Below are 12923 nucleotides of genomic sequence, written 5' to 3'. Positions count from 1 at the left end.
TTTGCACGTTTGACGCATCAGAGCCCAAAATGATGCCCGAAGCAATTCCTAATGCTGGCTTTATGTTGACTTGTCTGTACATGTGTTTGTGACACGTCTTACGTGCACGACCGGGTGTGTCCCCTATTGGTGGAGGCCTTTTTGTCTCCATCACATATATATTCAGAAACGTGCAATCAACCTTTCTACTAAACAAATCAAGACTTATGCATATATGTAAACAGGATTTCACCACTTTTACGTACCTTTGTACACGACATCATTTCCTTTGGGACATGTTGTCTTTCCCCAGCGTGTGAATGTCGCTCCTCCTGCTCCAAGTGAAACAAATATCAAAGAAAATATCAGATAGTAATGGAGTACAAGTGCGTGAGTTAGTTTACGCCCTATTCAACAATATTCCACATACATGGCGGCGGTTTGTAAATAATCGAGTGTGGACCATACAATCCAGGGGTCACCAGCATGAGCCTCGACCCGTGTCTTGTAAGTCAGCGAGCCTGACCCCCTGTTAATCGCCTCTTACCACAAGCATCAAGTGTAATCCGGTTTTCACCGGTGAATTCAGTATAACATTGTAAGGTTAACTTAATCGTTTACCCGTTCTGGTCCATTGTGAAGAGTCAGTTTCAGGCGGTATAATCTTCTCTCCCAGGTGTATCCTCAACAGTGACTTCAGGTCATGCAGGAACCTCCGGTCCGCGGGACAGTCCGCATTGTTCGGATTCAGGGCAGCAGCTGTGTCAACGAAACAAATAATACCCAGAGTAGGAACTCCCTTCTTTATTTTCGACACAACTGACACAACAACGTGATTATTCATATCGCAGGTGGACGTTATTCACTAAAAATATGATTGTTCATATCATATCTAGACAACTGAAAAACAGCATGATTGTTCATATCGTATCTAGACACAACTGATGAAACAATATGATGGTTCAAATCGTCTCTAGACACAAATGATACAACAACATCACTGTTTGTATCGTATCTACACACCACTGATAATACAACAAGACTATCTCTATCGTATCTAGACATAACTGATAAAAAAACATGACTCTTCATATCGTATCTACACCCAACTGAGAAAATAACGTTATTCTTCAGGTCGTATCTAGACACAACTGATAAAACAAGATTACTGTTCATATCGTATCTAGAACAAAATGATAAAACAATATTGTTGTTCAGATCGTGTCTACACACAACTGATAAAACAACATAAATGTTCATATTGTATCTAGACACAAATGATAAAACAACGTGACTGTTCATATGGTATCTACACCCAACTGAGAAAAAAACGTGATTGTTTAGCTCACATTTAGACACAACTGATAAAACAACATGACTATTCATGTCATATCCAGACACAACAAGATGACTGTTCATATCGAATCTGCAAAAGACTGATAAAACAACATGACTGTTCATATCGTATCTAGACGAAACTGATAAACAACGTTATTGATCGGATCGTATCTAGACAGAAGTGAAAAAACAACGTGATTGTTTAGCTCGCATTTAGACATAACTGATAAAAGAAGATGATGCATTATATCGTCTCTGGACACAACTGATAGAACAACATGATGCTTCACATCGTATCTATACACAACTTACAAAACAACATGACTCTTTTATAACGCATCTAGACCCAGCTGATGAAAAAAACATCACTGTTCACATCGTATCTAGACCCAACCCATAAAAAGTGACTCTTTATATCGTATATAGACACAACATTTTGACACGATTTTTCATACTGTATCTAGACACATCGGATCAAAGAACATGATTGTTCATATCGTATCTACACACGACTGATAAAAGAAACTCACTGGTCATATCGTCTCCACACAAAACTGATACAACAAAATGGTTGTTCAGATCGTCTCTAAACACAACAGATAAAATAACATGACTCTTCATAATGTATATAGACACTACTGATAAAACAGCATGACTGTTCATATCGTATCTCGACAGAACGGATAAAACAACATGATTGTTCAGATGACATCTAGACACAACTGATAAAACAACATGACTGTTCAGATGACATCTAGACACAACTGATAAAACAACATGACTGTTCAGATGACATCTAGACACAACTGATAAAACAACATGACTGTTCAGATGACATCTAGACACAACTGATAAAACAACATGACTGTTCAGATGACATCTAGACACAACTGATAAAACAACATGACTGTTCATATTGTATCTACACCCAACTGAGAAAACAACGTTATTGTTCAGATCTTATCTAGACACAACTGATAGGAGAACATGACAATGTATGTCGTATCTAGACACAATTGAGAAAACAACATGACTGTTCATATCGTATCTTGACCCAAATGATAAAACTACATGATTGTTCATAAAGTATCTAGATACTACTCACAACTGATAAAACAACATGACTGTTCATATCGTATCTAGATAGAATTGACAAATCAACATGACTGGTGAGATCGCATGTAGAGACAACTCATAAAACAACATGATTGCTCAGACCGTATGTAGACCCAGCTGATAAAACAAAATGATTGTTCAGCTTATATCTAGACACAACTGATAAAGCGACATGATTGTTCACATCGTATCTAGACACAACTGATCAAACAACATGACTGTCCATATCGTATCTTGACAACACTGATAAAACAGCTTGATTGTTTAGATCATATGTAGACACAACTGTTAAAACAAAATGATTTTTCAGAGGGTGTTTAGAACCAACTCAAAAAAACAACATGATTGTTCAGATCGTACTTAGAAACAACTGATAAAACAACATGACTATTCATTTCCTATCTAGACACAGTTGATAAAACAACATGACTGTTCAGATTATTATCTTGACACAGCTGTAAACCAACATGGTTGTTCACATCATATCTAGACACAATTGACAAAACAACATTACTGGTCAGATCGTATCTAGACATAATGATAAAACAAAATGACTGTTCATATCGTATCAACACACAAGTGATAAAACAAGATGACTGTGTATAATAAAGACGATGGACAACACTGTCAAAACAACATGGTTTCTTGAAGTCATTCGTGTGATAGACATACCTGCAGATTCATTAGCCCTTACAGGCTGGGTCAGTTTTAACGAATGATATGATATGATCACAAAGGCCTGTTGTTTTAGAGACTGTCGTGTTCTTTAGGAAAACTAGAGAATCGATCATCTAAGCGCGAACATATGAACACATACCTCTGGTTGTCCCAACCTGGACGATGGTAGCAACATACAGCGTTAGCTTCATGGTTGGAAGTCTGAATGCAAACACCTTTGGTTGTGGTTATATACACACTCATCACTTGTATGACAGTTGTGAAGTGTGCAAGATGTCTCCGTTTCAAACAGTTTTCAAGTGTTTAATGCACATTAAGTATCAGGAGATATTTCCCCAACTGTTGAACCATAGAGTGCTGAATATGTACATACGTTTGTATATTCCTAAACAACAGGGTTGACGTGTGTGAATTTCTCTTTGTACTCTCAACACACCGCTGAAGTGAACACAAGAACAACAACTGAGTAGATCGTGTTGATATAGAAGAGACTTCTGACACGTTCTGAGTCTACATATTTCTACTGAACGGTTGCAAGATATCATATAAAATATTCCCTTCAAGGTCCGCACACCATTGTCGTTGATGGTTGGTCATTGTGGGTCGGGAGTCGAAGTTTCAAGTGTTCCACAGTTGAACGTATTTGTGTTGTTCGGATAAATTACTGCCATGTGCCTCTTGCATTCCAGATACCACTTAGCGACACAATATCTCCGGGGCAGGTTTGTACATTGAACAAATATGCTGCCTGCTAGACATTCCTCTCTAACCAACAGTACAGAAGTAACCACCAAACACACTGTACATACATGCTGATCTATGTGATCCCATATCGATGTCAAACTGTGTAATTGCAAATCAATGCTGATCTGTGCAATCCCTTATTGGTGTGATCCCATATCTATGTTCATCTATATGATCCCTTAACGATGCTTATCTGTATGTTCCAACACTAGTATCCATACAGATCTATGGGATCCCATATCGATGCTGATCGATATGATCCCATATGGATGTTGATCTATGTTGTCCCATATCGATGCTGACCCATGTGATCCCACATCTATGCTTATCTATGAGATCCCATATCGATGCTGATCAAGTGATCCAGTATCGATACTGATCTGTATGATACTTTGTCGATGGTCTATGTGTAATTTATAGCCATTTGATCTATGTGATTCTATATCGATGCTGATCTATGTGATTCCACATCGATGGTGATATGTGTGATTCCTTATTGATGTTGAGCTATGTGATCCTAAATCGCTTGTGATCTCCGTGGTCCCATATCGATGTTTATCTATGTGATTCCATGTCGATGTTGATCTGTGTGAGTCTATGTACATGCTGATGTACGTGATGCCATATGAAAGCTGATTATATCATCCCACATCAATGTTCATCTGTGTGATCCCACAGCAATGTCAATCTGTATAATTCCATAGCAATGCTGATCAGGGCGATCCCTTAGCGATGTTGATGCATGTGACCCCAAATCGATTGTGATCAATATGATCCCATATCTGTGTTGATCTATGTCATCCCATATCGATGCTTATCTGTATGTTCCAATACCAGTATCGATACCTATCTATGCGATCCCTTATCGATGCTGATCTGTGTGATCCCTAATCGATGCTTGTCTGCTACTCACAGTGACTGCACCATACCCCATTAATGAACCTGGGGGCGGTATCACAGCCTAGTGTTCAAAGCGTTCGATTCCCCAATTAGGTACAATATGTGAAGTCCATTTCTGGCATGCCCCGCAATGAACTTGCTGAGATATTGCTGAAAGAGGCATAAAACCACTCTTTCCTGATCCTCCCCAAAACGACCTTTCTGTCGAACGTAATTCCACTAATTTCGTCTACATCAACCTAGAAAGTAGTCCTTGAGTCAGCTGAAAACATACCGTTTCCTCAAACGCTCTTGACACCAACATCTCGCTGGAAATGCACGCAGATACGACTGAATAGGAGATTCGAGCTTTTGTTCAGCATAGTTTGTGCGTTAAATTCACCTAGCCACTCAAGGTCCAAAATGTGAAAAACCGCTTTGGTCTGGCCAAAAAAAAACACACCAATGATCTGAAACATTTTCGATCGGAAAAGAGTTTAATCGACATGAAAACTGCATTTTGATAATGTCATACATGAACCTTTGTTAGAGGAAAGACGTTCTGCAATTTTCGGACATGTAATGGTCTACTTCTAAATTATGATCAGGATGCTTTTGCTAATAATTCCAACAAACACCGTGATGTGAAATATGTTGATTTGGGGCATATTTCCTCAAAGCTACGTCTCTCATATTCCTAGAAAATCGATCATTATTTAGTTAAGGGTTATGGGGACCTATATCGATATTCAGTCCTAAAAGCAATATAAAAGGATAAATGAACCAGTGCTAAAAAGAACTACACACCGAAGAATATTGCATATTAAGGATTCACATAATTAAACATAAAGTGATAAAACTATATTGAGCCACGTCAATCCGGAAACAAACCAAAATCGCGAAAAATCCAAAACAACTTTTTCGGATGTAACACGAAATGCACGTACACACTGACATTACAAATCAGCCCACGCGACACGCCAAACATGTTTGATTCAAATCATAAGAGAGAGAGCATGCTACCGGAATTATCGTCATTGCCAGAACTTTCAGCTACATCAGAGCAATTGCCATCGGTCTGATGCAACGACTAAGACAAACTGTCAATACGTCAGACAGGCCTTGGAGTGGTCAAACACGTCTGACAACGTCGCCATATTCGGACAATTCATCTGAGAATTCTTTTTGTAACGTCAACGTCAACGGCAGCGACGGCGCTAGGCCACCGTATCAGTCGATGTACAGTATACTAGGAGAAAGTGGCATTCGAGCAGGACGACCCTACCGCACTTAGATGTCACACATACCGACACAGATGTCACACATACCTACACATACTGAGAGATGTTACACATACCGACACATCGAGGAACAAACCAAACACGCGAAAAACCGAAAACGACTTTTTCTGATGTACCATGAAATGCACATGCATACGGACATTACAAATCAGCCCACGCGGCATGCCAGCAACCCAGATGTGATAAACGCATGTTTCATTCAAATCGTAAGAGAGAGAGGGAGAGCTAAGGGAATGGCTGAACAAGGATTTTCTTGACAGAACTTTCAGCTGCATCAGAGCAATTGTCATCACACTGATGCAACGACTTAGACAAACTGCCAGTTCGTCAGACAGGCCTTGAAGTGATCGACCACGTCTGACAACGTCCGGTGATGATCGCCACATTCGAAACATTCATCTGAGAACGTCGACGTGAACGGCAGCGACGGCACTAGGCCACCGTATCAGTCGATGTACATTGCATAGGAGACTAAGTGAACGTGGTATTCGAGCACTTCGACACTACCGCGGACTGCGTCTGACTCTTCAAAACCGACATCGTCGACTGACATGGGCCAGTCGGGATGGACGTTGTCAGATGCGTGATTGACGATGTGTGATGTTCAACGACCTGAGTAGGATTTGGGTTTAACGCCGAAATGCGTTCAAACCGTTTGGAGCCGGTAGCTTGATAGGGATGGGATCTGTGGCGATCTAGAAACCAGAATTTTGCTTATTGATAGCAATCTGAATGCTCGAATATACAGTGATAAGGTTTTGCCAACCAATTGTGAAGCCGGTTTTCAAGCAGTTAGCACGTGGCATTATCTGCCAACACGATAACGCAAGGCCTCATACAGCTTTGTTGTGTCCAGTCTTTACTGCGACATGAAACCGATAGAACACTTATGGGACTACCTACAAATCAGAAGACTAAACAACAATGGTTCCCACGGGAGTGGCCACGAATCACGCCTAACGTCTTTCGTCGGCTTACATCCTCAATGAGTTGACGTGTTTTTATGTGTACTGACGCCAAAAGTGGGCACACTTATTATTGATTCAACATATGATGACATTGTGGAGAAAACCATACCACGTCCTTCAGTGTCAGTCTAACGGTACTTTCGACGTATTATGAAATGAAATTGTGTACATTTGCTGTAAAACAGAACTATGTTTTGAAATATAATAGATGTTAATTTATTTATGTTTTTCCTTTCAAGTTTGGTCAAACACCCTGCATAGTTTCTTTTTAGCACTAGTTTAGTATACGCATTTCGACCCACACAAATTCTGTTGTATATGCGGACTGGTGGATACATACCACACAAGAAATATTCCCAAATTCATTCACAAATGATGTTTGCCTGTGATAACGATTTACAAACAAATCTTCGAAATATTATGAAGCGCGTATAGCGGTGAATCTAATCTGCATGTATGGTCAATACTGAAATATTTCTCTCAATACATAGACTCATACAGAATTTGAGAAAACACACATCTTGTTTACAATATTTTTATTTAGTGCAAAGGGCACACGTCAACTCCCAACCGTCGACATAAGGTGGGCAGGGCAGGGCACCACATTTGGCGTCGATCATATACAAGAGATGGCCGTTTGTGTTTGCTTTACCCCCAGGCATGGCTTCTGCTTCACTATCTACACAGACATAATCACTGGAACCAGTGTGTGCAGTAGAGCCACCAAACAGATAGCCCTTGTATTCCAGGTGCCATCCCGGAAAACACTCGTTCCTGGCAGGTACCATGATGGCACTTGTTTTGTGATGACTCTGGCACACCACACACGGAACATCGTCTTGATACAGCCGGTGAAGAGGAGATGCCTCTCTACCTGTTTCATACTCAGTGCCATAGATATAACTGTCTGATTCTTCACTAGTGTACTTTTCATAGATGGGTGCTTCGGGGAGGCACAGCGTTGTTCCCGGACCCCCTTTCGCCTGATAATGACTTCCACTGGCATAACCTGAAATTAGTCCAACCATAATTGATAAGATACGGGTGTCCTTCGAATTCTGTACATAATTAACAATACTGATGATGACGATGATAATGATGAGGATGAACACTGACTGAACTGCACGCGATGTAGCCATTATAATCTTTGGAGCTTTGGGGCAGTCTAGTGGTGACAGCGTTCCCTCGTCACCCGAAAGACACGGGTTCGATTGCCCACATTCATTGTTGTCATGGGTCTACAAAATTCCATAACATCAACAAAAGAGACTAAATAAATTCCACATCGGAACAGTGTACAAAGCGGTAAGAACTGAAGGAAAGTGTCACTGAAGAGTATGAGACCGGGTGTTCGGAATAAGATCAGCATATCTGGTACTCAACCTAATGATTCAAACACGGGAGCACAACTGCATTTTCAACCGATTCACACTTGAAATTGACGTGAGCCACAACAGCATACTCAAAAGTTCATTGATCAAGGCTACATCATTCAAGATCTCAATACAGCTTCCAAAGCGTTTTATGACAGACACGTTGAAGATATTTGCACGTTTGACGCATCAGAGCCCTAAATGATGCCGGAGCAATTCCTTATGCTGGCTTTATGTTGACCTGCCTGTACATGTGTTTGCGACACGTCTTACGTGCACGACCGGGTGTGTCCCCTATTAGTGGAGGCCTTTTTGTCTCCATCACATATATATTCAGAAAGGTGCAATCAACGTTTCTACTAAACAAATCAAGACTTATGCATATATGTAAACAGGATTTCGCCACTTTTACGTACCTCTGTACACGACATCATTTCCTTTCGGACATGTTGTCTTTCCCCAGCGTGTGAATGTCGCTCCTCCTGCTCCAAGTGAAACGAAAATCAAAGAAAATATCAGACAGTAATGCAGTACAAGTGAGTGAGTTAGTTTACGCCGTATTCAACAATATTCCAGATACATGGCGACGGTTTGTAAATAATCGAGTGTCGACAACACAATCCAGTGGTCACCAGTATGAGCATCGACCTGTGTCTTCCACGTCAGCGAGCCTGACCTCCCGATCCCGTTAGTCGTCTCTTACGACAAACATCAAATGTAATCCGGTTTTCACCGGTGAATTCAGTATGACATTGTAAGGTTAACTTAATCGTTTACCCGATCTGGTCCAGTGTGAAGAGTCAGTTTCAGGCGGTATAATCTTCTCTCCCAGGTGTATCCTCAACAGTGACTTCAGGTCATGCAGGAATCTCCGGTCCGCGGGACAGTCCGCATTGTTCGGATTCAAAACCGCAGCTTTGACCAAGGAAAAAAAAATAATATCCAGTGTAGGAACTTCCTTCTTAAATTTCAACACCATTGACTCAACACCATTGACATGATTGTTCATGTCACAGGTGAACACAACTCACATAGCAACGTGATTATTCATATCATAGATGGACACAATTCACTTAAAACGTGACAGGTCATATCGTGTCTAGGCACAACTGATGAAACAATGTGATTGTTCATGTCGTATCTAGACACAACTGATAAAACAACATGACGATTCATATCATATCGAGACACAACTTATAAAAGAACATGCCTGTTCACTGGGATTATATCTAGACACAACTGGGCGAGTGAGTGAGTGAGTTTAGTTTTACCCCGCACTCAGCAATATTCGAGCTACATGGCGGCAGTCTTTGAATAATCGGGTTTGGTCCAGACAATCCAGTGATCAACAAAATGAGAAATGGGAACCGATGACATTGTTTCAAGCAAGTCGGCGAGCCTCTCCACCCGATCCTCTTACGACAAGCACAGTCACCGTTTATAGCAAGCATCGGTTGCTGAAGGCTCATTCTACCCCGGGACATTCACGGATCTAGACACAACTGATGAAACAACAAGATTATTCATATCGTATCTAGACACAACTGAAAAAACAACATGATTGTTCAAATCATATCTAGACACAACTGATAAAACAACATGACTGTTCAATGGGATTGTATCTAGACACAACTGATAAAGCAACATGACTGTTCATATCATTTATAGACACAACTGATAAAACAACATGACTCTGCATAATGAAGATGACACCATTGTCACAACAACATGGTTTCTTGGAGTCCTTCGTGTCACAGACATAGCCGCAGATTCATTTGTTTAGGACCTTACAGGCTATGTCAGTTTTAACGAATGATATGATCCTTAACAAAGGCCTGTTATTTTGCAGACTGTCGTGTTCTTTAGGAAAACTAGAGAATAGATCATCTAAGCGAAAACACATGAATACATACCTGTGGCTATCCCAACCTGGACGATCGTAGCAGCATACAGCGTTAGCGTCATGGTTGCAAGTCTGAATACAAACACGTGTGATTGTGGTTATATACACACTCTTCACAAGTATGACTGTTATGAAGTGTTCAAGATGTCTCCGTTTCAAATAGTTTTCGTGTTTAATGCGTATTAAGTATCAGAAGATATTTGCTCAGCTGTTGAACCATATACATACATTTGTATATTCCTAAACAACAGGGTTGACGTGTGTGAATTTTTCTTTGTACTCTCAATACATCGCTGAACTGAACACAACACAAGAAAAACTACTGAGTAGATCGTGTTAATATACAAGATACTGCTGACACGTTCTGAGTCTACATATTTGTACTGCCTGGTTGCAAGATATCATATAAAATATTCCTTTCAAGGTCCGCACACGATTGTCGTTGATGGTTGGTCGTTGTGGCTCGAGAGTCGAAGTTTCAAGTGTTCCACAGTTGAACGTATTTGTGTTGTTCTGGTAAATTACTGCCATGTGTCTCTTGCATTCCAGATACCACTTAGCGACGCAATATGTCCTGGTCAGGTTTGTACATGGAACAAATATGCTGCCTGCTAAACATTCCTTTGTAACCAGGTGTTCAGAAGTAACCACCAAACACACTGTACATATATGCTGATCTATGTGATCCCATATCGATGCTGATCTATATGATCCCATATGGATGTTGATCTATGTGATCCCATACAGTTGATGATCTATATGATGCCATATCGATGCTGTTCTACGCGGTCCCATATCGATCTGCGTGATCAAATATCGTTGCTGATCGACGTGATATCATATGGATGCTGATCTATGTGGTCCAACATCGATGCTTATGTGTGTGATCCCATATCGATGGTGATCTGTGTGATTCCTTATTGCTATTGATCTATGTGATCCTAAATCGCTTTTGATCTCTGTAGTCCCATATCGATGCTTATCTATGTGATTCCATGACGATGTTGATCTGCGTGCTCCTATATGGATGTTGATCTATGTGATCCCATATCGATGTCAAACTGTGTAATTGCAAATCAATGCTGATCTGTGCAATTGCTTATTGATGTGATCCCATATCTATGTTGATCTATGTGATCCCTTAACGATGCTTATCTGCATGTTCCAACACTAGTATCAATACAGATCTATGGGATCCCATATCGATGCTGATCGATATGATCCCATATGGATGTTGATCTATGTGATCCCATATCGATACTGATCTGTATGATGCTTTGTCGATGATCTACGTGATCTTATAGCCATTTGATCTATGTGATTCTATATCGATGATGATCTATCTAATCCTATATTGATGTTGATCTATGTGATCCTGTATCAATGCTGATCTATGTGATTCCATATCGAAGGTGATATGTGTGATTCCTTATTGATGTTGAGCTATGTGATCCTAAATCGCTTGTGATCTCTGTGGTCCCATATCGATGCTTATCTATGTGATTCCATGTCGATGTTGATCTGTGGGAGTCTATGTAGATGCTGATGTACGTGATGCCATATGAAAGCTGATTATATGATCCCACATCAATGTTCATCTGTGTGATCCCATATCGATGTCAATCTGTTTAATTCCATACCAATGCTGATCAGGGCGATCCCTTAGCGATGTTGATGCATGTGACCCCAAATCGATTGTGATCAATATGATCCCATATCTATGTTGATCTATGTCATCCCATATCGATGCTTATCTCTATGTTCCAATACCAGTATCGATACTTATATATGTGATCCCATATCGATGCTGATCTGTGTGATCCCTCATCGATGCTTGTCTGCTACTCACAGTGACTGCACCATACCCCATTAATGAACCTGAGGGCGGTATCACAGTCTAGTGGTTAAAGCGTTGGCTTATCATGGAAAACCCAGGATCGATTCCCCAATTAGGTACAATATGTGAAGTCCATTTCTGGCATGCCCCGCAGTGATACTGCTAAAATATTGCTAAAAGTGGCGTTAAACCACTCATTCCTAAACCTCCCCAAAACGACCTTTCTGTCGAACGTAATTCCACTAATTTCGTCTACATCAACCTAGAAAGTAGTCCTTGAGTCAACTGAAAACATACCGTTTCCTCAAACACTCTTGACACCAACATCTCGCTGGAATGCACGTAGATACGCACAGAGAACTGACACGTTCACTGAATGCACAATAACGGATGACATGTATAGCGGTAATCCGTTTAAGGCATACTGACGTGTGGTTACCCTACTCGGCAACATTCAAGCCGTCTTTAGATATTCCAGTCAGGATCAGACAATCCAGTGATCAACAACATGAGCGGCGACTTATACAATTAGGACACGATGACATGTTTCAGCCAAGTCAGCGAGCCTGACCACCCGATCTCGTTAGTCGCCTGTATGTATGTATTTCTATGAGTTGTAGATAAGCCAAGAAAACTGGAAAGATGTTTTCCAGTGTCATGAAGACCACGAATCTGGGCGTGACAAACCAAACCGTCAGACTGAATAGGAGATTCGAGCCTTTGTTCAACATAGTTTGTGCCTTAAATTCACCTAGCCACTCAAGGTCCAAAATGTGAAAAACCGCTTTGGTCTGGTCAGAAAAAAAC

The 12923-nt window shown here is 40.6% G+C and overlaps 1 protein-coding gene across 1 annotated transcript; it reads right to left on the bottom strand.

Annotated features, from left to right (window-relative positions):
* Window positions 1-7539: 7539 nt before the first annotated feature.
* LOC137273739 (uncharacterized) lies at window positions 7540-10341 on the bottom strand. Its single transcript, XM_067806556.1, has 4 exons — window positions 10290-10341; window positions 9154-9291; window positions 8793-8858; window positions 7540-8012 (listed from the first exon to the last, which is right to left on the bottom strand). The coding sequence occupies exons 1-4, from the start codon at window positions 10339-10341 to the stop codon at window positions 7540-7542; spliced, it is 729 nt and encodes a 242-aa protein (XP_067662657.1).
* Between the last annotated feature and the right edge of the window lie 2582 nt (window positions 10342-12923).

The sequence above is a fragment of the Haliotis asinina genome, chromosome 1, assembly GCF_037392515.1.
Source record: "Haliotis asinina isolate JCU_RB_2024 chromosome 1, JCU_Hal_asi_v2, whole genome shotgun sequence".
In the NCBI taxonomy this organism is placed as follows: Eukaryota; Metazoa; Mollusca; class Gastropoda; order Lepetellida; family Haliotidae; genus Haliotis; species Haliotis asinina.
The sequence above is the reverse complement of the archived record's forward strand: the minus strand, read 5'-3'. Positions and strand labels throughout refer to the sequence as shown.